This window comes from Natrix helvetica, assembly GCF_964273705.1.
Source record: "Natrix helvetica genome assembly, chromosome: Z".
Lineage (NCBI taxonomy): Eukaryota > Metazoa > Chordata > Lepidosauria > Squamata > Natricidae > Natrix > Natrix helvetica.
In genome coordinates, this window is record NC_138554.1 from 63,473,695 (window position 1) to 63,497,913 (window position 24,219).

The 24,219-nt window shown below is 38.0% G+C and overlaps 1 protein-coding gene across 4 annotated transcripts in view; it reads left to right on the top strand.

The window, feature by feature from the left end:
• Positions 1-24,219, top strand: part of DDC (dopa decarboxylase) — a 111,503-nt gene that overhangs the window by 85,144 nt on the left and 2,140 nt on the right. For all 4 annotated transcript variants that reach the window (XM_081931898.1, XM_081931900.1, XM_081931899.1 and 1 more), the window contains 3 exons: positions 8,102-8,121; positions 8,481-8,579; positions 16,363-16,464. In XM_081931898.1, coding sequence (XP_081788024.1) covers positions 8,102-8,121; positions 8,481-8,579; positions 16,363-16,464 — 221 coding nt within the window. The remainder of the gene's footprint in view (positions 1-8,101; positions 8,122-8,480; positions 8,580-16,362; positions 16,465-24,219) is intronic.

The following is a 24,219-nucleotide window of genomic DNA, read 5'->3' on the forward strand; positions in this document are numbered from 1 at the left end:
CCATTTGATAGTAACCCAAGAGACCAGGGATTTGGAAGAGCCAGTTTCCACTTCCATCTTGCAGGGCTCTCCCTCTATGCGCACAGTCAGGTATATCTTATGGGTAGACTTAGTCAGCTGATAACCCAATCAGGGTGCTGCTGGTCACCTGCAATGGCAAAGCAATCTTTGCCGTGTTTGGAAAGTCTTTTTACGAATTGTCTAGACAAGGCGCGCTCCGGAAGTGGGGCAGCGATTGGCATGGCAGCTCTGCAGACCTTGGCTAAATGCCCTTTCCTGTCATACTGACGGCATATTGTGGCTTTGAACCTGCAGACTGACCTTGCATGGTTCCCGCCACAACTCAGGCAACCCTCCTGAGGTAAAAAATCAACCTGAGTCCGTTTCTTCCTGGTGCCAGTTTGAGGCGGCTAATCTTTTCTTCCTCATCCGAGAAGTCTTCTTCGTTGTCTTCTTCATGGTGGACAGCATGGCCCATGCTGGCATGGATGGCCGGTGGCAGAAATCTCTGAATTTCTGCGGTGGATTTGTCTGACATTTCATATGCCGTGGCTTCATCCACGGGTGCCTGAAGGCTCAGCTCTTTTCATGCCAGCAAGCGTCGCTGAAGTCTGAGATCTTTGATACCACAGACCAACTGTTCTAACAGGGCATCATCCAACACAGGAAAGTCACAGTGCAGGGCCGCTGTTCTGAGGGAAGCCTTGTAATCCCTCACAGATTCCCCTTCTTTCTGGGTCCTCTGCCTAAACGCATAACATCTGGCTATGTGTGAGAGAGTTGGAGAGTAATGATTTTTAAGTTTCTCCAAAAGAGTCTCCCAAGGCATCAAATGGATGGATTGAGGGACTGCTAAAGCACTGGCTGTTCCAAACATCTCATGGCCACATGCACTGAGAAAATATCCTCTTTTACGGCCACTGGACAACCGGTGAAGTCGTTTGCCTCCAGAAGCACTCAAACCACTCAAGGTAGGTGTCCTATGTTTCAGTGGCCGTGCTGAATGCCATGAATGCTGATAGATTAGCCATCCTTAGAAGGACGGAACTTGAGGAATTATCCTTGGAGCGACTTCTCGTCGCCTGTGACTTCAGGCAGCTCTTATTAGTGACTTCGCTTTTCCTTTACCTCAGTTCTGATCCCACCTTCATCGCCAGAGTTCTGTAGGGAGAACGAGGCAGACAGGAACTGAGGCAAGGCAGGTTGAAGCTAACACAACCTTTATTAACAGTATAACACGGCAAAATGTAAGGCAAACCTTGACCTGGCAAAGAGCAACATTTGACAGCTGACAGCCCTTTTTATATTAGAGCTGTCAGACGCTGAACCAATAGAATGGCTGCATTCTCCCGCCAGCTGGCTGCTCGTGTCTCAACCAATCAGGAGCTGGCAATGATAGTCAATGGCATCGTAGCCTCGAGGACTTAACAGTTGTATCTTACCAAGTCTCAGTAATTACTGTAATGTACGAGGACTTCTAGTTTTCCCTGTTTATTCCTCATACTTTTAGCATTCGTATATAGGAATCTGAATCCTTTTGACTGACCTTGTGTATACTTTCTACATTTCCTTTTTTATATATTCGCGTTCCTCTTCTTTTCCAGCACTCTTTATGTCATTGTTTACAATATCTTTGAACAGGGTCTTAAAAATTGGTTTTCCTTCTTATCCAGTTTTAGCTTAAAGTATTTCAAATAAGCTAAGCCAGTTATTTCCAAGCACATTTATCTTAATTCTTGTGAGGTGTACCTTATATCCTGCCAGAAGGCTGTCATATACAGTAGGTAATGTAGACCATGGTCTGGGAATCCAAAGTTTTCTCAATAGCAGCACCCATTAAGACAGAGGTTTACTTCAAAAATTCTCCATTCCCTTATTGGATGTTGACTTTCCATTGGAAGAACAGATGAAAACATCATTTATGGTCCTCACTCTTTGGCTTTCATGCCTAGCTGCTCATAATGCTTGATATTGTTTTGAGGCTCTTTGTTGTATCTTTCATTCCCAGATAAAAGAGGGAGAAGGGATAATGATCTGTGGGATTAATTGTTTTAGTAAACCACTCATCTCCTCTTTGATCTTTGCTTCTTGGAGCATGCTTCCCTAGACTGATTGTCCAATCTACAAGTTGCTGATTCCATTCGTCAGAGAATTGAGTCTTCTGTTAGCTACATGTGCCTATTTTTTTTTGGGGGGGGGAGCCTGGTCTCTACTTTTTCTCTTATCATCAATACACTTGACGATGTCGCTTCTCCGGATGTCTGCACACTTTCTTCTAGGGAGAGAATATGAAATCGATTGCCCAGCTCCAGTGGGATTGGACTGAACTGGACTGCAGAAATATTGTATTTAGTCCCCCCCCCTTCTGTGTGACATTTTGCCTGGTCTAAATCTAAATCTAAAAGTTCATTTTTTTTCTGGTATTTATTTGTTGTTAACTGTGTTCAGTTTTGATACAATCTTCACTCTTTAGTTGTTTGAATGTCAGATTTGCCTCTGGTCATTTACTTTTTCTTTGATTATTCAACCATTAACATGTAGAATATAGTGTGTCTTTCAAAGGCAATCTGTTCATACTATGTAGTTTCACAATCGGCAGAATCGCAATTGTGTTCCAGAAACAGAAAAAATACTCCTTATTTTGCTTGGTTCTGTGATTTTATGTTAATTGATATTCTAATATTCAAGGTTTTATTTACTACCTAGCAATTACCATATGGCTTTTATTATTAGAAAGATACTCTTTCATACCCTATATACAGCATGTGCAACTTTAATTAAGTTCATTTGGACTACAGAGAAATAAGACTGAAGTTTATAATTATAGTGACAAAGACTAAGAATAGACTACATTATGCTGATCAGCTTCTTTTCAAGAGGTTACTAGTGTATCATTAGCCACATGGTGTGTTACAAAACATGCAATTAGTTATCCATCACCAATTGCCTCCAGCTTTGCTCTTGCCCTGCAACTATTAAATCAACACTTAGTGAGACAGAATAGTAGGCTTTTCAGCTGCTTATCTGAGGTTCTGGTTCAATTCTTTCAGAAATCTACTTGGTTCACTGAAATGGAATACACACTCTCAATTCTATCTGATGATATTCTGAGCAAATTAGTGTTTTATAAATGCATAAATAAGAATATTAACCTCACGCTATTTTGCTGATTATGAATCTTGATATCAATTGGTAAATATGTATTCCAATCACACATTTGCTATATTAATGGGAATAAAAAGGCAGGCAAATATGGGAAATAAATAGGACAGTCAGATTTTTCCCACTAGCATACTTTTCTCTGTTGTAGCCCCCAAAACTGTTTACCTCAATTTAGTTTGCATTCTAGTCTACTATCTTTTGTGCAGGGCAATGCCTAGTATTATTAGGAACAATGTTATTTCTCCTACATTGGACTGGAAAACTATTTTTTAAAAAGTTATTGGGAACTATAAATAAAGTACAGTACCTTTGTTTTAAAGAAAAAAACAAAATATTTTGGATTATTATATACTGGAAATGATATAGTTCCACTAGGAATAGATTTATTTTCTACTATGTTATGTGGTTTGGTCTGTGACAAATCAGAACCAGTAGAAGAAAAAGAGAATATATTTGAAAATAGGTAGGATAAAATTGAGTGTACCATTTCCATCTCTGTGAAATTTTAGAATTTTATACTGACTTTATTTACTAACTACTAATTTGGCACTTAGAATAATAGCTGGAAGTTAGTTTTAGGCAGCTTAAGAAAAGTGAAGAGAGTCATTCTCATAAATACATAAATTCATTAGATTACTAGAAATTAATTCATCAGATTATATCTAGCACTACAATATCCATCTACCATAGAATGCATCCAATAACAGGTTGTTTCCTGTCCTTCCTCCATATCCCCATATACAGTTTGAAGAGCTGAAAGTCAGACACAAGGGACTATTAAGAAAGAGGTGGTAGGGGGAAATTGTATAGCTGTAAAAAGTTCCATTCATCCTGCATTCAGTGTAATCCATTGTATACTTTTCTGCCTTTCCAGTGCACCTTGAAAGGAATTAATTCCCAAGTGGTTGTTTTGTAAACTAACAGATTTTTGTTAGAATGATGTTGCTTACTGTACACCCGAGAAACACCATAACTTACTTCAGTTGTGGGTTCCTACCGGTTCAGACCAGTTCAACCCAGTGATGTGCGGTGAGGTTTATGGCTGGTGAGGCTGGTGACATCATCAGGAAGGCGGGGAATGGGACCACGTGTGCAGGAGGCTGAGGCAGCCTCAGCCTCCTGCATGCGTGGTCCCATTCCTCACCTTCCTGAGTCGGACCCCTTCATGTTGACTCAGGAAGGCGGGAAATGGGACCACGTGTGCAGGAGGCTGAGGCAGCCTCAGCCTCCTGCACACATGGTCCCATTCCCCCCCTTCCTGAGTCAACATGAAGGAGACCGCGGAGTGCGAGCTGGCGGAGCACGCTCCGCGGTCCCCTTCATGTTGACTCAGGAAGGCAGGGAATTGGACCATGTGTGCCTTTTCCCTTTCCCCTTTTTTTTCTTTTCATGATGAGAGCGGTGAGGCTCTGCCTCCCCTGCCTCCCCTGACTGTACATCCCTGGTTCAACCAAACTGGTAGTGGTTTAGCAGCCTAGGTTGCTGGAACTGGCAGCAACCCAAGACTGCCAAGCCCCTGAACCAGTTCATCTTGTTTTTTTTAAATAAAAGTTTTTATTTTTAAACAATCATAAAACAAACAAACATAGACACACACAAAGTATAAAAACCATCCTCAAATTTGTGTCAATTGGTTACCAAGCTTTTGTGCCTCCTCACAATAGTCTTCATTTGCAATTTACATAAAATCTCATATAATCAATCTAATATATATATATATATATATATATATATATATATATATATATGTATGTATGTATGTATGTATGTATGTATGTATGTATGTATGTATGTATACAATTATTATGATTATTAAACATTCATTGACTATAGCTATTATTACATCCTTTTTATGTGAAATATTCTAAATTTAAAATAAATTTATATTAGGGCATTTCATTACATCATCCTGGAATCCTCCAGTGATATTACATCTTTATATTCTATTCTATATATAATTGTTTATCTTTTATAACAAATCTTTTCAACATCATCTCCATAGTCCTCACTTACAATTTATGTAAAATGTAATATTATTAATCTAATGTATATATATATGCATTATTATTATTGTTAATCATTTATTTGACTATAAACTATTATTACTTTGTCTTATACATAATACTCAAAACTTAACTAAGTTTAACTTAATTTTTATTAAGGCATTTCATTTCATCATCCTGTATCCTTCCAGTAGTAGTGCAGTCCTATATCTCTTGCCATTTGTAGTATTTGGATTCTAATTGTTTTCTTGAAAAGTCTTATGTGGATTTCTCTCGGCAATTTGTTGTTCATTGCATATCTTGTAAAGACTCAAAACCCTCCATCTGCTCCTTCCATGAGCTTGCCTTTAGTTATCACTGGTGCTTCTGTCAAAATTTTTCTCATTTCTGCCAGATTTCCTCCCTTTTCTTCTTCCATATTTTGAAGTCTGAGATAGAGTTCCAGTTCATCAACCTCTCCTTTCGATATTCCACTCCTATCATTTCCCTCCACGCTATATTTACTGTCAATGTCAACAATTTTCTTATCACTTTGTTCATATTTTCCTTCAATTTTTTGAACTCTGTCCTCAAATTTCATCATAGTTTTGAAAATATTCTCAAATCTTCCCTCCATTCTTTCTGTTCTTTGTTCTATAATCTCAAATCTCTTTTCAATGTTTTCTGTACTTATTTGTAGTTTTTGAATTTCTAGCATAATTATTTGCAATGTTAATTCCTTTTCTTCTTCATCTTGCACCATTTTTCCAAGTTATAAACACTGCCACTAAGACATCCAAGGCTTTCTGCTAGGTTTCAAACAGATTCACTGTAAACTTTTAAGTCAAGGCTTTCTCTTTACTTCAGTCCAGCTACTGATAGTACTCCAGAAGAGCACCTGCATAAACAAACAGTGCTCTTCCCACTGCCCCATTCAATAAACAAAGTCAGAAGCCTTGAGATATAAGATGTTTCCAAGCTTCCAGCCTCTAGGTGACTGTTATTTCTTTTTCCTCCATTTTTACCCCTCTCCTTAAGCTCCAAAATTGAGAAAAGAAAAAAAAATGCTTAAAAGGTACGATCCAGCCAAGCGTTGAAAAGAAAGAGATTCTTGATCCACAATACAAAAAAATGGGGGAAAATAGAAGAAGGGGGGGAAAAGACCAGTCCAATTTAAAAAGTAAGAGGCATTTGTAAAAATTCCATCCATTAAAAAAATGAAATTAAAAAAAGAAAGATAACACACTGATTTTAATCCAGGCTTAATTCGCTGCTTGCTTTCTTCTGTCTTCAATTTTAATTTTACTCTAAAATTATTCTCTTCTCTAATATTAAAATTTATCTCACCATTTCGACACACTCTCTCTCCTGCTTTTCTTCCATTCAGGGGCTGTCCTGACCTTGTGCAGCTTCAAGGGCTGTTTTTCTTTCGCCGGAAAAAAGAGCTACTCCTGGATCAATCAGGGACTTTGCGATGTCCCTGAGATCAGCAGGACGTGCCCTTCTCTATTACCGTCTCTATGGGATGGTTTAGGTCCAAAAGGACCGTCCAGCAGCAGAGATATCGACAGCAATCCTGGAGCTCCAAGATTGCATGTTGTGTTGTCGCGATGTCAAGTCCCACCTTCCTTCATCTTGTTTTTTTGCTTCTGCACATGTGCAGAACAATTTTTATTGCACTGCACAAGCACACACAGTGCGCATCAAGCGCAGCGCACACATGAGCAAACCGGCAGTAGTGCCTGCCAGAACCCACCCCTACGTACTTACTCCAGTGTTTTGAGTCTAAAGCATTCAATATTTTCCAGAATTATCTTCCAATATCTGTCAGAGAAGAGAGGGCTGACTTACTCTTCAAAATAATTGAGGGCAGGACAAGGAGTAATGGATGGAAGATTATGAAAGAGAGATGCAACCGAGAATTAAGGAAACATTTCCCAACAGTGAGAACAATTGATCAGTGGAATGGCTTGCCTCCAGATATCATGGGTGCTCCATCGCTGGAAGTTTTCAAGAAGAGATTGGACAGCCTTTTGTCTGGAATGGTATAGGGTCTCTTGCTCAAGCCGTGGGCTGGACTAGAAGACCTCCAAGGTCCCTTCCAACTCTATTATTATCTATTCTAAATATATTGCATGGGATTGCAATAGGCCAATAGGCTTACTAATAGAACTGTCTTTCTACTGAGTAAGGGATTATAAAAATTGTCTAACAGAGAAATACAATGCTGGAATTGGGATAAGAGTTTTATATCAAATAAAATAAAGTATGTAATTGGATAATTCCTTAATTTTCTTGATAAAATATTTTAAATACTTAAAACATTTAAGTATTTTAAACTTTGGATAGGTATAAGTTCAGTTGCAGTGGAAGGAAATTTTCTTAAATATTATTAACAATAGCTTCAACTATGCAGAAAATTTGGCATGGGATCATTTACTTGTATATACTGTTTTCCCCCAAAATGAGACAGGGACTTATTTTGATCCCCAAAATAAGCGCTTGGCCTTATTTTTGGGAAGGTATTATTTTTGAGGTGCAGGAGGCAGTGAGCATGGTCATCTCATGGCTGCTGCATGTTGCAATATTTTCAGGGAGGGCTTATTTTTAAGGAAGGGCTTATTTTAGCGCATGCGCTCAAAAGCCCGATTGGGCTTATTATCTGGAGAGGTCTTATTTTCAGGGGAACAGGGTAGCATTTGTGGATTTTCTATGCATGTATTTCATACAGTCTGATTTGCACTTTCTACCAAATATATACACAGTCAAATTACAGGTATTATACAGGCTGCATATTATACATGTTGGGTTTTTCATTGAAGCTCAGGTGTATTTGGTGTATAAGATTTTGGAATATATGGATTATTAAGCTACCTGAAGTATCATAAGGAAAATAATGAGTTCATATACAATAATATTGAATTCTTTCTCTTTCACTCACCCCCAACCCTTTACAGGAGTCATTACAGATTATAGGGTAAGTACTCTTTTCCCTGCAAGAATAATATTCTACAGTTGCCAAAGTAAACAAAAGAACTGGATGCAATCAAAACTTTGCTCTTCAGGTATTGGAAAGACTAGAGAAAAGATGCCTGAGACAAGAACACAGTTATAAACACAGTTTGCCTGGGTCTTCTGCATCCTGCCCTGTGCCATGGCTCCTTCCTTTGTGTCCTACACAATTTCAGCTTGACAGAGCATCTGCTCTTTCAGATTCTTGATTCTTCCTTATTATTTTAACTTTTTGTAAAAAAAGAAATCTGACAACATTTAATCTATTACTCCCCTTGATGACAATTCCATTCTGAATCAAAGCCATTTGTGTTTTGTCTCCAGCACTGGCAGATTCCTTTAGGTAGAAGATTCCGTTCTTTGAAAATGTGGTTTGTATTCCGGATGTATGGTGTGAGTGGATTACAAGAATACATCCGCAAGGTGAACGTATTTTGTTTTACCACTAAAAACTCAGAAAGGAATGGGGCAGGAAAAAAAATTGCTTAGTTCACATATTATCTAAAATTAGTTTAATGCAGACTCCAAATGTAATATGTCCATCAAAAACAGTTATATGCTGGTATTTATAGTTTCTGAATTTTGAGATGTAATTTTATAAACATGCATACAAAGATGCGCTGTTTGTGGAAAAATACAGATAATCCTCAACTTACAATCAGTCACTTGAAAGTTATGACAGACTCTAAAAAGCTACACATGACTCAGTCCTGAAGTTACAGCTGCTACAGCCTACCCATCTTCATTTCTCCTTATGACTGATGGCAGGGATGCTGCAGCACCTCCCCAACCTATCTTCCCCCCTACATTGCATTCCTGCAAGCATTCCCCCTCCTCCAACAGTTCCCCGCTGGTCTTAGGACTGATATTCACTACACAAGCTCCACATGCTCCTCTTCACTTAACTTTTGAAAAGTTCTGAAGCCTTCCATAGTGGTAGAATGGGTTACTTTGTCATTTGTGTGCATGACACAATTCTGGAATCACATTGTATGGTCCAGGGACAAACTTGGGGCTTGGACATTTCCAAAAGGCTGTGTAGATTATGTTAGCAATACATAAAGGATTGCTTTGTGCCTTGACTGCATGGTGCAATTCTGAAAGCAGCTGCCACGTTACCAGTGGCTGAATTGCATTCTGGTAGTTGTAAATATTGCCACCACTTCCAGAATCATGCCTTTTTAGCCACAGGACAAAGCAGTCCATTCCAGCATTCTGGAAGGCCTTGGAGCTTCTTAGAAAGCAATCAGAAAGAGGTCATTTTGCTTGGTGGGATGAAAATCTGACGTAAGGCTTGGGGATATCTGATTGGACAGGAAAAAGGGCTTGTGGGGATCCAAGGGGCAGGAAGTGAAGAATGGGGTGCCTAAAGGGGTGGGGAGGCCTAGGGAAGGTCAAGAGATGGCTATGGATTAGGGTTAGGTTAGATACGGTTAACTCTAATTCTTCCCCATCCCTGAGGCACACTTTGCTGCACTTAATGATGTGCACATTCATTTAATAATTGCATTGGGGAAAGCAGGGATAGGAGAATTATTAAGTGAGATGCTTAATGGCCATCACGACGTTAAAGGCCAGATTCCATTGTGATTGTATCTCTAGGATACTGATATGTACTGTATTCATGAATACAACATACAAATGCATTGAAATATATTTCATATACATAAAATACATATACAATTATTTATAAAGGTATGGTCCTCTTTAGTAAAATTGCTTTATCCATATTTTATCCAAAGGATTCTCCAAGTCCAGATCAAGGTTCTAAGGTTCTAAAGAGATGAAGCCCAATATAGACTAGAAGAACTGTCATGGACATTATTCAACCAATATAGTCAGATGGAATTTTAAATGCTGGAAGTCAAGTTGGTATATGTCAGTTTGGAATACAGAAAGGGACTGTGCAAGGAGTATGACATACTTCCATGTAGCAATAGCAATAGCATTTAGAGTTATACACCACTTCATAAATGGTTTAGAGTCAGTATATTGCCCCCAACAATCTGGGTCCTCATTTTATGGACTTTGGAAGGATGGAAGGCAAAGTCAACCTTGAGCTGATCAGGACTGAATTATTGGCAGTCAGCATAATTAGTCTGCAATACTGTATTCTAGCCACTGTGCCACCATAGCTCATGTAGCCAGATCTGTCCAAGGACATCGCCATGCAGTCACAATCCAAAACTCTTTGTCCAATGGTTTTCCAACTCGTAGAGACAGGATTCAGGCTGGGCAGCAGCTGAGAATTAGGAGCAGTGAGGTCAGGTTCTTCTTGTCAGATCCGTTTACTGTTTCTTCTGGTTTCTCTTCTGCCTCATTGATTGGTGATTTATATGCCAAAAACAGAACAGCATGGTTGAAGTATTGTTTACTCCCATAAGAATTATATAACTATTGCATATGCTTTCAATGAGGCAAGTTTGTATTCTGTAACCAGTCGAGCTATAATACAGCCACTAAACCTCAGCTGCAAAAATCAATTTTCCTGTTTTATGTAATGCTTTAGTGCCTAGATATAGTAGCCCCCAAAATACAGTATACAAACTGTTGGGCTTCATTGTTTTAAGACAGGAAAAGTAAAATCTGCTCTTCTCTAACTCTCTGACACCATGGCTGTTGTCCATGATTTTTTGAACACATAGAAAAGGACTTTCTAAGGTGTTGTTTTGGAAAGTTAGATGCACTTAAAAGTTACCTCGATTTGCTACTCCTTTCTTTTGCCAATTGTTCTGAATTGTTTTAACAGTTCCCTTTTGGAGAAAAGATGAAGTAAAATTAGCACTGAAGCACTCTGTTCTCTCCCTATGTTCTTTTTCTTGCATCATTTCCACTCCTTATTTTTTCTTTTATTGTTAGAATAATGATATACATCTCTTTTAGTTGTATTAGGTTTGCTTCTTTTGGTCTTTCTAATATTCTTCCTGCAAAAGTAGCAGTGTGCCTTCTTTTTCAGACTTCATTGGAAAATTCTTGTTCCATTTTCTACAGTTGCTGTTTTTATCTTTTTGGTTAGTTAAAAAGTTCCTGGGCATTTTACAGGTTTCCTAAATTGGCCCTTTCTTCCTCATTGGAGGGGTTTGCAAATATATTTCCAGTATCATCTTTTTCAGACATACCCAACCCTTCTAAAGTCCACATCAACCCAATATTTATATAGTTTATTCATAATTATAAAACAATAGTTGTTTTAAATAGCAATTATATACATGTATTTATTTATATATGACCTTTCTTTAAGCAGTAAATGAACATTGTATCTTCCTATATCTATATAGTATTGTATATCTTCAGTTCTCATCCTGTGTTGCAGTATAAATCTTCAAAGCTTTGGCGCCCTCCCCTGACTTTATTAAATACTGCTCATTATAACGGATTATACTAGATTTTAAAAATTCAGTGCAGTTAACTTTCAAATAAAGCAGTTACATGGTTTGAAAGACAGGTCAAAGAGGCCATCTATGTCAAAATCGAACAGCCCTCTTTCAACAGGGAGGGGGGAATATGGCACCAGTCTATCTCCAGTCTAGCACACAGTCCTTTCAACAGTTCCAACAATGCTCCACACCCATTTGCACTACTCAGATGACCCTGAGGACACAGATAAACCCCCAGATGGCCTCAAAGACTCACTAAAAGAGTGCAAATGACCAAATGTCTTTAAGGAGTCTAAATCCTTACATTCCCCACCATCCATCCACCAACAAATAACCACATGTATACTATTATATAACCAACGTCATATTATATTGTTAAACGTTTACATCAATTCGTCTTACAATCAACTCCCAAAAACAATTATTGGCTCTTCTGCTCGCCATATACCGTATTTGTACCCTATCCATCACTTTCTTCTTCCTCTCTTCTCCTCCTCCCTACCTCCTTTCTTCCCTCTGTCATCCTTCTCTTCTCTGCTTCCCCTTCCTCGCTCCTTCTCCTCTCTCTCCTTTCCATTCCTTTTTTTTCTCCTCCTCTTCCCCCCCTGCCCTCTCTCCTATCCCTCTCTTCTTCCCTTACCCCTCTACTTCACACTCTTTGTCTTATTTACTTGGTGTATTTCAGCCTCTGAGCAAACTCCATTTGGTGGTATTTATAATTCCTTTTCAATATACATATTTAATTTTAACATATATCTTCCTCCTTCTTTTTTAAAAGAAAAAGTATACATATATAGTAATTGTATTTTTAAACACACACACCCAGCCTATTTTTGGCTGACATGTAGACCTGGTTACAATTTCCAGCTATTCTCATCATTATATTTATATAGTTATACATCCTTACATGCCCCAAATTTGTAGTTCTGTCTTTATAATCTCAATAATTTCCCATTGTGAGTATATTTTATGTTCCCTCTCCATTTTCCATATCTTGACTTGGATTACCCTTAATTGTCTTTAAATAATAATCCTTACTGTTCAATATTCATTACAATTCCATTAATCTACTATATAGAATATCAAGTGGTACACATCTCACTTTGTTCATCAACTTAGGAGTTCTATATGTGTCCATATTTCATATATTTTAACCTATGCTTAATTGTCCTTTCTCTGTCATATTCAATCAACTCAGTTTAATTATCATTTATAAAAGTGAATCACGTACCTCTACTTTACATTCTCCACATAACTGTTTCATATTTGTCCATATTCCATACATTTTAACCTTTATTTAATTATCTTTCCATTATCATATTCAATCAGTTAGTTTTATTATCATATATAGGAGTAAACCACATATCTCAGCTTTATGTTTCCCATATAACAATTTCTAACTGTTTGATTTTTTCCTAGTAAGTCTTTTGTCCCACTTCTCTGTTCCTGTCTTTTTCTTTTTCTTTTTTTTTGACATGTCCACCCTCTTCAATTTTCCCCAAGCTACTGTCAAACCCAGTGAAATCTTTTGTATTTCTCTTTGTTGGGACATAACCCCCCCTCTTCAGTTTTCCCTATGCCACTGTCAATCTCAGTGAGAACTTTTGTCTGCTTTTTATTTCCTTTTGTTGGGACACATTCCCCCTTTTCAATTTTCCCTATACCATTGTCAAACCCAATGAAGTTTTTTGTCTGCTTTTTATTTTCCACCTTTTCTACCCCTTCATTATCCCTCCTCTTCTTCCTTGACTTCTTCCTTTACTTTCTGCTTCTCCTCAATATCTATCTTCAAAATTCTATTTAGACTTGATTTTAATGATTTATGCATATTTTTTATAATTTCACATAGTTCTTCAAATTCCTTTCCATAATGTCCAGTTCCAAAATTACAGTTAGTTATGCAATTCTTATTTCAGAGTTCTGGTCCACCTTAAATTTAGCTAGTTCAGCTGATGTGGAGAGGAAAAGAGGTGGAAGCCATCTTGATCCTTTGATCTTATTTGGCAAATAAACTATTCATACTTTTCCAGCTCTTGATTTTACACTCCCCTTGTTACCTTAATGTCCAGTTCCAAATTTACAGTTAGTTATGCAATTCTTATTTCAAAGTTCTGGTCTACCTTAAATTTAGCTAAATCAGCTAATGTGAAGAGGAAGAGAAGCAGGAGCCATCTTTATCTTTTGTTCTCCCTTTGGAAAAAAAAAGCTTTGTATTTTCTCAGTTCTTGATTGGTTATAGTTGTTCAAAATATATTAATTCGACAAACTCAAATACAGCAAATCTCTGGTATGTTTCTCTTCACCTCCTGCTTTTCCAAATTCTGATTTATGGCAATTGGTTAATTAAAACTTCCTGTTCAGAGTTTCGCATTCCATTCACCACACAGGCAAGATTAGGTTATCAGTGAGAAAATAGTGCTTTTTTTTAACCCCCCCCCCCCCCGTTACATTCCATCTCTTATTAATTGCAATTGCTTAATATATGTTACTTGGAAGAAAGTTGAATGAAGCAAATCTCCTCAGTATGTTTTGGTTTCTGTTTCACCCCCTAGTCTCTTTTAAAAACACATTTTTAAATCCAAATTTAAAGTTTGTGTTTTTCACTTCTCTGCTTTCTCCTTTCTATCCAAATTGTTTAAAGCAAATGGCTCTTTTGGGCTAGTGATTCAACCCTCCATTTTTCCCTTTTCTTTCTTTTTGCCAAAATCCTAATCTGTCCATCAATATTATTTATACTCTCAAGGTTCTTTGCCTTTTCCAAATTCTGATTTTTGACTGTGGGTTAATTAGATCTTCTTACCAGGCTTTCATCTTGTGTCTTGCACACTCCCGTTCAGTTGCTTTGGCCTGAAGCCAGCTTCTTGTGCAGCCATGTTGCCACTCCAATGCCAATTCAGCAATTGGCAGCTCAATGCCCCTTCTTCCCACAACTAAAACAACCAGTGGATCATCGGCATGGGCTCTGCTCATGTGACAGTGGTTTTAGAGTCTCTTTCTTTTCAGGGAGGGATCTTCACCACCCATGGCTTGGTTGGTATATGGATCAAGCAGGTTGATTTCCACTTCCTCTGCTAGCACATACCAGCCATGGGGGGGGGGGCTCTGGAAATACAGGTGTTGTAGTCCTTGTCATTTAGCCCATCTCAGAAACATCCAATCAAGATGTCTTCTGGCGAGGCAGGCAGTCGCCAGGCCAGGTTGTGAAACTCCAGGGTGTACTTGGCCACTCCCTGCACCCTTGGATGATGATCTTTAAGCAGTCTCTGGCTTTATGATTGACTATCAAAGTCTTCAAAGCACTTATGAAGTGCGGTCATGAAGTGGTCAAAGTTTCTCAGCTCTGGGGCATCATCATTGTGGAAGGAGATTATCCATTTCGCTGTGGTCTCCTCCAATGCCAAAGTCATGCACCACACCTTAGCATCTTCGGTGGTGTATTTCTGGACCATACTCTTACCTGTATGTCCAAACTTGCACCAGGAAGAATCCCAAATGCTTGGGATCTCCATTGAATTTTACTCCCAGGCTGATGTCTTGTGTCCTCTCCACCATACTGGTGCTTCCCCTGTAGCTGGTGCAGGCTGGGTTGTGGACCAGGTGTTGGGGCCTTTATTGCTGCTGGGGGGGGGGGGCTTGATGCAGCTACGATCGTGGCAGCAGAGGGAGTTGCCCCATTATTCACTGTGGCTGGATTAGCTGGTCAGTGGGGTGCGCTTGCCCGGATTAGGACCTCTTGTGCTTTGAGGTTACCAAAAGCCCATTCGGGAACTTTATGGCTTGCTCCAATATCTAGTCCTCTCATTCTGGCTCACTGCACGCGATTGTTCCTCCAGTTCCTCCAGCTCCACTTGCAACTCTTGCTGGTGGCTACTAGGGCCCCCAAGGATGAATGTCACTTCCATGAGTTTCTCTTCCCATTCTTCCTTTTGCTGATCCTGAGGGACCTTGGTGGGTTGTCCTCTCCTAGCCACTCAGATAATTCTAACCCTCCAGGAGACAGTTTTGAGGATGCCTCTCCCCAGGCTTCGACCTCTTCCTGGTTGGTTCTTTGAATTAACATTGTTTGCATGCTCCCCAAGATAACGGCAATTTTTTCTCTGGGTTGACTACAACTGTAAATCTAACCTATTGATCCTCCAACTTGATCTCTTGGGAAAGAAATACCATTTGATTAAAGTAAATGGTTCTCTTACTGAAGGTATTGACTGCAGTAAAGTCAGGCTAGCTCTGGATGGACTGCACTCAAAAGATACAGAAACACCCCCTGCCCAACCCTCCCCCCATGAGCAGTCCATTTTCAGCCAATCAGAACTTGCAAAAATATTTTGAAAACATTGAGACATTTGGGGGGATCTGCATATTTTCTCAGGGTGCCTGGCCTTGGAATGCTGGTACAAACCAGATCCAGGCTGCTCTGGTATTTATCACCTGTCATTCCTCCTCCCTATTTCCTCCCTCTCTCCCTCTCCCCCCTCTCCTCCTCTCTCTCTCTCTCTCTCTCTCTCTCTCTCTCTCTCTCTCTCTCTCTCTCTCTCTCTCTCTCACTCACACACACACACACACACACACACACACCTTTATTGCCCTTACATCTCCCCCCCCCTTTTTTTCTTAGCCTTTGATGGCAGGATGCCTATGAGGCACCAAGCTGAATCAGGCAGAACTGACAGATTGATTGAGAACACGCATACACTCACATGTAAAACCTTTGGTGCATGGCAGATAAAAGAGTAGATGTAGAAGATGTTCTTTCCAATTCTGCAATTCTTGTTTATGTTTTGGATTAACACCAATTTCATAACTGACATAACTTATCTTTATTGTTTTAGCATGTTAGGATAGCACATGAATTTAAGGACTTGGTGCTAGAAGATGATCGATTTGAAATTTGTGCTGATGTGATACTGGGGTTGGTATGCTTCCGATTAAAGGTAAATGTGGATAATTTTTCAATCCCTATAACCCTTGCTTTGTTTTAACACTTTGCTTGTACAATAATTCGTAGGTAATGAGAGTTTTTTAATGAGTGCTAAAGCTAAGGCAGATATTTCTATTGTCTGACTTGCGTATATTTTGATTTATAGGATGAATGTAACATTCATACAGTTTAATTAATCAGTTTTTATATTTAATCACTAATTGAATATTTGGATTTCTCAGATCTCTGTAGAATGCTTATCTTAGTTATTTCTACTTCAAAGACAATTGCATTAGCCTTTATGACATTCTTTTTGCTTTTTCGTGAAATATCTTAAATATACTTGGTGATCAGAGCTTTCCCAGATGGCTAATGCCAAAACTATGAAAAACTGCAGCACCTCCTTTAGATGAGTGAAATTGTTATCAGTCATTAGTGAGGCTTCTCTATATGTTCAGCACTGATTGAGTATGAGTTTTTATAGAATGTTTCCAGTGCTCTTAAAAATATAATCAGCTTGCTTAATACCAATTATGACAAGGAAGATCAAAAAACATCCCTTAGACACAGTGACCCTTAACTACATTTTTTTTTACATTTTGAGAGATAATAGTGTGTGATCATTAGCTTATTGCTTGAGTAGTGACACACTAAGATTTTATATGATTAAACAGGTGAATACAGTTTATAAAAATCAAAGAAAATTAAAGAAATTAACCTTTCGACTGCCCTCATTATCAAGCAAAGCAACTTTCCCCCCCTGGCATGCTAGATATCCTTCTTTTATGCAGTTTTCTATTAAATCCAAGGCAATATACATACTATACAGTATTGCCTGTTATTAAAAAAAACTTTCCCTCTATAAGAAAACATTTTGATGGGAAAAGGTGAAATAAAACAATTAGATTGAAGAATGTGGAATGAATAGTACCACTACCAGAGAAATTTGTAGTTGACTGGCCAACAGCACAAAGTGGCTAGTCCTCAATGGAACTGTATTTATGTGGAGGGAAGCATGCAGTGGGGTACCTCATGGTACTGTCTTGGGTCCATTTATATCTCTATTAATGACTTAGATGAGGGGATTGAAGAGGTGCTCATCAAATTTATGGATGACATAAAGCTGGGGGAAATCACTAACACTTTAGAGGGTAGACTTAATATACAGAAGGCTCTTGACTGAGTTGACTAGTTATCCAACATAATGCAGTCCAGTGGTGAGAAAGATAAAGTCCTACACACAGGAAAGAAAAACAGTAGTACCTGGCTCAATAGTAGCATCTGTGAGAAGGATCTGGGTGTCATTCAGTAGATCACTGCTTAAGTATGAGTCAGCAGTGAGCTGCAGCTCCCCCAAAAAGCCAATGCAGTCCTAGGCTGCAACAATAGATGGATAGTGTCAAGATAACAAGAAGTTGCTCTGTACTGCACTAGTGAGGCCATATTTGGAATATTGAGTCCTGTTCTAGTCACAATACAAAAAAGATGCTGAGGCCCTAAAAAGAGTGCAGAGAAGAGCACCAAAGGTGATTATAGGTCTGGAGGCTAAATCATATGATGAATGGCTAAGGAAACCAGATACTGTATGATTAGCCGAACAAAAGAGGAGACATAGGGGAAACCTGGTATCAGTCTTCCAATGCAGAGAAGGGGAGTGGGGGTAGGCTTATTTTTCAAAGCATCTGAGGACAGGACAAGAAGCCATGGATGTAAACTTATTAAATTGAGATCTAACCTGGAAATAAGGAGTAATTTCCTGACAATGAGCACTGTTAATTAGTGAACCAGCTTGCCTTCTGGAATTATAGGTATTCCATTGCTGGAGGTTTTGAAGAAAAGCTTGGACAACCCTTTATCCAGGATGTTGTAAGAACTCCTGACTTGGGCAGAGGTTTGGAATAGAAGACCTGCAAGGTCACTACTATGATTCCAAATTATAAAAAAATTATATTTTCAAAAAAATATATATAGATCTGCCAATGAAAAGAGTCCTATGTTGATTTATCTTTTCTGCAGTTTCTAACACATTACATTCAGTGCCTTGCTTCCATTGTACTGTGCATCTCTATATATCTTTATTTACTATTGATGGGATTAGGACAATGGGTGGTATATTGATTCTGGGTCCTGGGAACATGGGAGAAGAAAGGGGGCACTTGAAAAAGCACCATGGTCTTTGCAATCTGTTCTATTCTAACAGGCTTCCCACATGAAATACACCTTAACCCTACACCATTTCAGACAAATGGTTATCTAATCTCTTCTTTAAAATTTCCAGTGTTGGAGCATTTAGAACTTCTGGAGGCAAGTTGTTCCACTGATTAATTGTTCTAACTGTCAGGAAATTTCTCCTCAGTTCTAAGTTGCTTCTCTCCTTGATTAGTTTCCACTCATTGCTTCTTGTCCAGTCTTCAGATGCTTTGGAGAATAGCTTGACTTCCTCTTCTTTGTGGCAACCCCTGAGTTATCAAAACACTGCTATTATGTCACCCCTAGTTCTTCTTTTCATAAGACTCGACATATCCAGTTCCAACAACCATTCTTTATATGTTTTATCCTTGAATCCCCTAATCATCTTTGTTGCTCTTCTCTGCACTCTTTCTAGAATCTCCACATCTTTTTTACATCGTGGCGATCAACGTTGGATGCAGTATTCCAAGTGTGGCCTTACCAAGACATTATAAAGTAGTATTAACACTTCATGTTAGATAGCGTCCAATGTTCAAGTTTGTCAAGATTCTTCTGTATCTTAAGCCTATCTTCTGGAGTGTTGGCTATTCCTGCTAGCTTGGTGTCATCTGCAAATTTGATGGGTTCCCCATCTATCCCCTTGTCTAAATCATTGATGAATATATTGGGCTTCACTATTAAATGCTTGTTTTTGCTTGACAGCAAGGTTGACATACTGTACTTACTTGCCTTAACATCTATGTTACATGCACTAATAACCCTATTAATTTTAGGTAGTTGGGGACAGAAATGTTCTGTATTAATTAATTTTCTGTCCCGACTGTTCAGTTTAAATGTTTATCTAGAAAATCTGTGAATTTAATGTCAAGTAACTCAGTTCCTTTCTTTGATGGATGCAAACCATCTCTTTTGTACAGTTTTTCATTGGACCAGGTGCAGATATCATGATTAATATAATCAAAGCCTTCCCTTTTAAACAATTCCTTTAGCTTTATATTAAACTCCGCTATCTGCCTTTTCCTTTTTGTTCCTTATATACTGGTAAAATGTCTGAAAAGATAAGCCTACAGCTTATACTACTACATTTGTACCCCAAGCTCTGAAAATCATTCTGCACAGAAAGTACATCTTTTTGGGACAGATAATTTGTGCCAAGATGTATAATAGCATCAACATCACAGGTCTTACTGGCATTCTTGGTGATCTTAAAAATACGCCTCTTGTCTCTGCTGGCAGTAGTTCCTGGCAGACACCTGACCTCTTTTAAAACTTCCATATCCTTTCTTAAATTTACATTCCTTACAATTGAATCACCAACCAGAATTTGACTTCTCTTTTTGGATATCTTGCTTTTCTTGCATGACTGATGTGTAATACCTGATTCACACTTTCCCCTATCCAAAGAAAGTTCTTCAACTTGGACCATGATCCCCTGATTATTTGAGTTTTCATCAACACACAACCGTGACCAGTCACTTTAGTGTCCCTATTAAGGTCAGCAAGGGCACTGTATCTGTTATGCTGGGACACAGTGAAAGCTTTGTATTTATGGTTCACAGCTCTCACCCTTACAGATCCCACATGGTCCATACTTCCCTTGTCCTGAAGGATATTTGTGGTAGAGGGCTGATGCAGCAACTCAATAGTGTAGAATGACTGAATTGGATGCCTAATTTCTGCTTGGAGAGCAGAGATTAGAAACTTTAGATGGATAATCTGTCCATGTAGACTAGTAATTTGTCCAAAGGAAGAAAACAGCTTGCACGAACTTATCTCATTTACTTCTTCCATACCTCAACCTAGGCATTTCATTTGCATTATAAAACATATGCAAATCATTCTTTCTATGGGAAATAGTACCACTTTACACAGCACTCTTGAGGCCACACCTGGTGTCCAGTTCTTGTCATCACAATACAGTAAAAATTGCTGAGGCCCTAGAAAGACTGCAGAAAAGAGTAACACAGATTATTAGGAATCTGCAGAATAAATTATATGAGGAATGATTAAGGAAGCTAGCTATGTGTACATGATAGCAGTCTTTTGGTACACAAAGGGCTGCCACAGACATATGGGCATCAACTTATTCCCCAAAACACCTGAGGGTAGGACAAGAAGCAATTGGATGGAAACTCACTAAAGAGAGATGCAACCTGGAACTAAAGAGAAACTTCCTGACAGTGAGAACAATTAACTGATGGAACAGCTTGTCTCCTGGAGTTGTTGGTGCACCATCACTGGAGATTTGCAAGAAAGAAAAGTCTCCGACCATGGGCTAATCTAGACATGGGTTGGACTAAAAGACCTTCAAGGTCTCTTCCAGCCTGATGGTTCCATGATTGTATGAATTGCAGTTTTATACTAGACATAAAATCAGCTGGATGACTTTGAGCTAGTTGCTTTCACTTAATCCTAACAAGTAGGTAATGAAAAAGCATTTCAAAAATTTTTGCCAAGGAAATTGCAAGAAATTATCCATGCAGCTGAAGTCAACACTCTTTCACACACACAATTATGGATTATTTAATGTATATATTATATACATTATATATAATAGTATTGATTACATTATTTATATATATGTTACCAGCAATGTGTAAAAAGCTGGCATTGTACAGAATGCCTAAAATATCTAGAGACTGTGAGGTATTTATGCAAAATATGAAATATCTGTGCTATTTTAATATGCTAGACATTGTTTATAATATCTAGGTATTATGCAAAAGGAACAAGAATGACTTTTTAGGGGGGATTCTGGAAAAGTTAAAGAACATTGGTATGTTCAGCTATTTTTAATTCTCGGTAACAATCTAGAATCATTGCAAAAATGCCATCCAATTCCATATAGTGGCAACAAAAGAAATTCACTTTTTGTAAATCCATCTCAGAGAACAACTACAACATGTCGAAATTACTCTAGTGTTTTAACTGATTTTTCCATAAAAAATCCTTTTACCTGATTACTGCCCCAGTTGGGGCAGCTGAAGCTTGAAACAAAACAAAACAAAACTTCTGACATTTTGGGCAGCTAACAAATTAAATGGGCTTCTTAGCTTAGCTTAAAGTTATGTGAAGCAGGTAGGAAGTTGATTAGGGTCCCTAATCACATTTTTGATTGGAATCACTCCTTGCATTTTCACCACTGCCTGAAGAACAAGCCACAGGTTGCTCCAGGAAAGAGTCACGAAAAGGGTTAGGATTAGGATTAGGTTAACCGTAGCTAACTCTTTTCAAAACTCTCTTTCCATACTTTAAATCCTAACCCTTTATTGAAAAGACATTTATAAAAATGAAAAAAAAAGAAATGCTAAATAAAAGGCAGGACTTTCTTAATGAAAAAAAGAGAAAAAGACTAGCATTCACCTACTTGTTGCAACAAAGAAGGCTAGAATGGCAGGAGTATTTTATATTTTGCCTTTTGACATTATCTAAGAAATGTGTGAGATATTAAGTATTTCTTACTTTGATGTCCCATTTTGCCATTCTATAAATTTTCTAGGCATTCTATAAAATGCCTAATTTCACACATGGATGATAATATATATATATTTATATATATATATATATAAAATCTAGTAAATATGTAATGCATTGTGCAATGACACTGCAATTGAAAAAAAATAAAATTCACAATTGAGTAGAATTTAATATATATTACTATTTGTAGAATATAAAAAAGTAGATATGTTGCAGTGGTTTCCATTGCTGATGCTGTAATTTAGACTTGCTTTTCACATTTCCTCTAAGAATCTAGTGAGGTTTATATACTATTCTTTCCACCAGATTTTTCCCCAGGAGCAACCCTATGAAATGGGTTGATATAAAAACTGCTGGATCTGAGTCTTCCTATATCCTAGTTTATTCAGCATTATACCACAGAGTCTTTCTTATTTACTAGTGGAGATTGAAATTTGTATTTATTGAATAAAATTATATTTATGTGTGCTTGGAAGAAGCAAGATTCCCTGAAAAGTTGAAGGTCTGCTATTGAATATATGTACAAAAGGATATTCTGCTTAATTTGTTTTTATAAGATACTATCATAATAAGCTCCTTTTAAAATGAATGGACTGAAACTGTGGCATGAATTTGGAGTGCACCAAATTGTTTAGAGCAGTAATCCACACAAATTATATATGGATGTAATTTGAGAATATTTTCTCAGGACAGATTTGACCTAGTTTCAACTGGGTAATTGTGAGCATCCTAGACCAAGCTAAATTTAAAAAATTCTACAGAATTCCTGGAAACTTGGCTTTCAGAGAAATCAGCTATCAACAGACACAGAAATCACATTTACACACCATCCAAAAGAGACAATAGAATATCTAAGAAGATACAAAAAGATCACAAGACATCCTCTCCAGCAGCCTACCCTGAGATAAGCAGGGATTAACAGGGAGCAAACCCCACATTTGTTTGCACCATGGACATGAAATCTTGACAGCCTCTCAGCATCATAATGCCTCCTTGTGTCAAGGGGTTATATGATGCTGAAGAGTCATTACTCTTGAATTTAAACTTTCATCAATTTATCTGATATGCTTATACATTTTATATTAAAGGATCATCAAAGAGTTTGCAATAAAAGCAGCAACATAATTCATAATAAACCAAATTAATTAAATCAGCATAAAATAACGTTCAGTAAAACCTATTCATTAAAAAAATAGGATTGTAAAGAGGCAGAGGCTAGCAGTTGATATTTCTAGTCTTGGATATCTCTTGAACTCCATTGACAACAATCAATTTAGGAGCATGCCAAATGATATCCATGTTATTTTTGAGTGATTATTATCCTTTGTATAACAGGTAAGTCTTTCAATATTGAACTTTAAAATTGTTCATTCAGAAAGTTTCCATCTTACTGGGATTCCGCTTTAGCTTATTGGCTTTCATTAACTCCATTACTGCATTGAAACACATCCTGCATTTAGGATGTGCTCAACTTTTGCTGATTCAGTTTATCAGAAAAGTAGAGATGTCATATTTATATTAAACATAGAATCACACTGGGAATGATAAATAGTACTGGACATAAAATAGTGCCCTGGGGTACCCCACAGAATAATATTTATAGGATCATCCCTTCAACTCGGAGTAACCCATTATCCCTTCAACTTGGAGTAAACCGTTGTAGTATGTTGACCTCCCCCAACCACTTCCATCATAGAATATAATCTAGGAAATGTTATTGATCCAACAGGATCAAAAGAGTTGCATTCCTTCTATTTCCTTTTTTCCCAAGATATCAGGGTGACCATGCCTAATTCTGTTCAAAAATCAGGCTTAAGTCAAATTGAAAAAAAAAAGAATAATTAGTGTCTGTGTAGATATTATCTTTTGTCCCAAGAAAGGACAATATTAATCAGAAAAAATTCTGGATTCAAGATTCCCTCCACCCCCAGAAGTGGATAAATTTAAAGCCCCCATTCCATTGTGCAAAAATGCTTTCTCCCCTCTCTGGATCAACCAGTCAAATCGCATTGGTTAGCTCAAATGAGCCCAAAAGGTGAAGGGTCAAGATACCATGTAGAAGGCTAAATGTTTACAAGTCTACATCCTGTTCTTTAGGCCT